Below are 2,871 nucleotides of genomic sequence, written 5' to 3' on the forward strand. Positions count from 1 at the left end.
ATTTATCTTCATATTGCTCATAAGTAAACATTCATTACATGTGTATTGCATGGGTAAGACTAGAAGCGTACATTGTAAAAATCAGTCAAGTGAACCCTATGCAAAACATTTTATTTTGTGCTTACGTTTATCATTTCTTACATCTGCATACACACTTTCTTCTATATGGCCCAGCCATACATTTTAATGCTAATCCTCAGAATGCACAATATTTGTCATAAGCTAAAAGCACCTAATAATACTGTCTTACTGCATTTCAGTGAGACATTTCTCACAAAATTTGACACAGGAATTCAATTCTAACATGAAATCTGGAGGACTTGCCTTAAATCGGGCAAAGGAGAGGATACTGTTAGCACCACACATCATTACACTGTAACTGTTACTCACTCCATCCAAATAAATTAAACCTCCTAAGTGATAGTACAAAACAGGTGAACAAATCAACAGACGTCCGTTTACATGTGGTTATTCTCATTGGTGCAAATGTTGCAGCCCCATGAAACACTTAGAACCTCAGTACTCATCATCGTCCTCGTCCTCTTCAGGCACAAACTCCAGCCCATTATCATCGTCTTCATTATCATCATCTTCATCCTCTTCGTCTTCCTCCTCTTCATCTTCCTCCTCCTCCTCCTCCATATCACAATCTACAGCGGCATTCAGTAGCAGTTTGGTTCGATTGATCTCACCCTCATCATCAAGGTTAATATGTACCTGTAACAATTGAGACACAATAAACATGTACCTGTGGGCTGCTTTTAAAATAAATCTTAAAAACTTCAAATGAATTTCGCAAGACAGCACTTTATACAACCCATTTTCATAGCTCTTTCAAATCTGGGGAGTTATATTTTCATTACAGTGAAGAACATACAAAAAAGCCCAAGTTTGTGTGTGTGTTTGTTGTGTGTTTGTGTGTAGAAGTGAATGACTTACTGGAATACACTGCTGGAGTACCTGCAGTATTATGTCTTATGACTTTTTTTTAATAAGCACCTATATTTATTTTTCTCTGAACCCCTGAATGACAAAAACGAGCTTCCCTAAAAAGACCATATACTGTGTGTGTGTGTTTGTGTGTTTGACGAATCAAATTAATTAATACAAAAACAGTCCAACAATGTTTTAGTTAATGCCTTCATGTGCACTGTAAACTTTCAGAGAAACATAATTGATTATTTAGCTATATTCTGTTTATCTCAGTTGCACGGTATGTAAACTGGTTGTAAAGTAATCGAACATACTATAAACATGTTAACCAATATCTTGTTTTAACCCCATTACTCAGAGTAAGCTGGTTTTAATGCTGTTGTAATCAGCTGGGTAGTGCAGGCCTGCAATCTGTGACATCTCCGGCCAGACAGTCACAGAACAGTATAGTAATGTATTGATCTGATCCTCAGTTTCCACAAACCAACTAAAGAGGTAATTAACCAACAAACACAAACGAGAACATGATTGAGATTTTCTTCATATGACACGTTGTGACCTCTGAGAATTTGAAAAATGATCTACCTCAGTTTCCGGGGAAAAGCACTGAGATGCTCCTTCTTCTGTTTGGGCATTAATGATAGATTTCAAGGCCCCTTCCTCAAACTGAAACACAGAGTAAACACATATAAAGCACAGGCACCTTAAATGTAGACAGAAATGCCAACCGACTGAATATTGTGAACTCTCTTTCTCTTGCTCTCTCTCACCTTCAGCCTGTTCAGCTGGTCTTGTAACATGACTTTGATTTTGAGGAGAGTCTCCTCTTCTTTCTTCAACTCCTGCAGACGGCTGTGCATCTTTACTGGTACTGCTGCAGTCAGACCATTCCTCAACGCTGAAAGAGAAGAGATCTGCGCATCTAATCATCATCATCATCATCATGCATGACGTTATGTTGATTACAAAGGCAATGACAGTGGCAACGTTTATAACCACGATATCGAAATGTTTGACCCTTTTATCTTATATTGGACAACAACTATCTTCACTAAACTCATTGTGAAGTCTTGCAAGTATGCTAGTCCCAACTGTGTTAAATATGACGGGGAATTATTGCAGTTTCACCCTGTCACACCAGTGTAGATTTCATTTGTCAATAATAACAATTCATCGGCTCTGTGGTCCGCTAAACTTAAGTATATAATGGTGCATTATAGTAATGCTTCTATCAAACATCATTCTTCACCGATTGTGATAAATGAAGAGTTAAAAAGATGGTGTTGTTACTGCTCACTACGGAAAAAACAGTTAGGCTACGTAGCGCTACCCCATATTGACAGTTTATTTCCGCACATTAAAGAGTGAAACCAACATTAAGACTATTACCTCTGTTTATATAGCCTGCCTACAGCTCCATATCGACGTCGAAAATGGTGATACACAAAATAACGTGCTTGCTACAGCTTTTATTTTGAATATTGACAGATTAGCTGTTGTGCTACAGTTAACTGCTACTAGCTAAAGTTTGGGTCCTGTGGTTATGCGGTCATATCCGGGCTTATGGTGTCTTTGCTTGCTGTAGGGAATCTCACATTCACGTCTCGGGAACGACCGATGTGTCAAGTAGAAAAGTACACTGATATAATGCATATATTTGTGATCAGAGCAACTATTGTTGTACATGGTGCAGCAAATCTCATTACTGAGAATGTCTGGCAGTGAAGCTCATTATCTGTTAAAAGGTCCATAGCCCTGTTTTTAAGAAAAGTCATGAGAGAAAAATAGCATTTTAACATTGCATTGATGAAAAAAAGTTGGTTATTTATGATTTTGTTGCGGTGTTCATCGTGTTAATTGATTGCAGTCTATTTATTGACAGAATCCACAATGCATATGAGCCAAATTCCGAATTTACGGGAAGCACTTGAAGATGAC

At 37.9% G+C, this 2,871-nt stretch overlaps 1 protein-coding gene across 2 annotated transcripts; it reads right to left on the reverse strand.

Annotated features, from left to right (window-relative positions):
• Window positions 1–94: 94 nt before the first annotated feature.
• snapc5 (small nuclear RNA activating complex, polypeptide 5) lies at window positions 95–2,489 on the reverse strand. 2 transcript variants are annotated; one of them, XM_037108184.1, is made up of 4 exons: window positions 2,323–2,489; window positions 1,704–1,831; window positions 1,519–1,599; window positions 95–717 (listed from the first exon to the last, which is right to left on the reverse strand). In XM_037108184.1, exons 2-4 carry the CDS (start codon window positions 1,791–1,793, stop codon window positions 517–519), a joined length of 372 nt encoding a protein of 123 aa, XP_036964079.1. In that variant the 5' UTR covers window positions 1,794–1,831; window positions 2,323–2,489; the 3' UTR covers window positions 95–516. The 2 variants fall into 2 exon arrangements, with proteins under 2 accessions (XP_036964079.1, XP_036964080.1); XM_037108185.1 differs by having other exon boundaries at window positions 1,704–1,847.
• Between the last annotated feature and the right edge of the window lie 382 nt (window positions 2,490–2,871).

This window comes from Acanthopagrus latus, chromosome 8 (genome assembly GCF_904848185.1).
Source record: "Acanthopagrus latus isolate v.2019 chromosome 8, fAcaLat1.1, whole genome shotgun sequence".
NCBI classification, from domain to species: Eukaryota; Metazoa; Chordata; class Actinopteri; order Spariformes; family Sparidae; genus Acanthopagrus; species Acanthopagrus latus.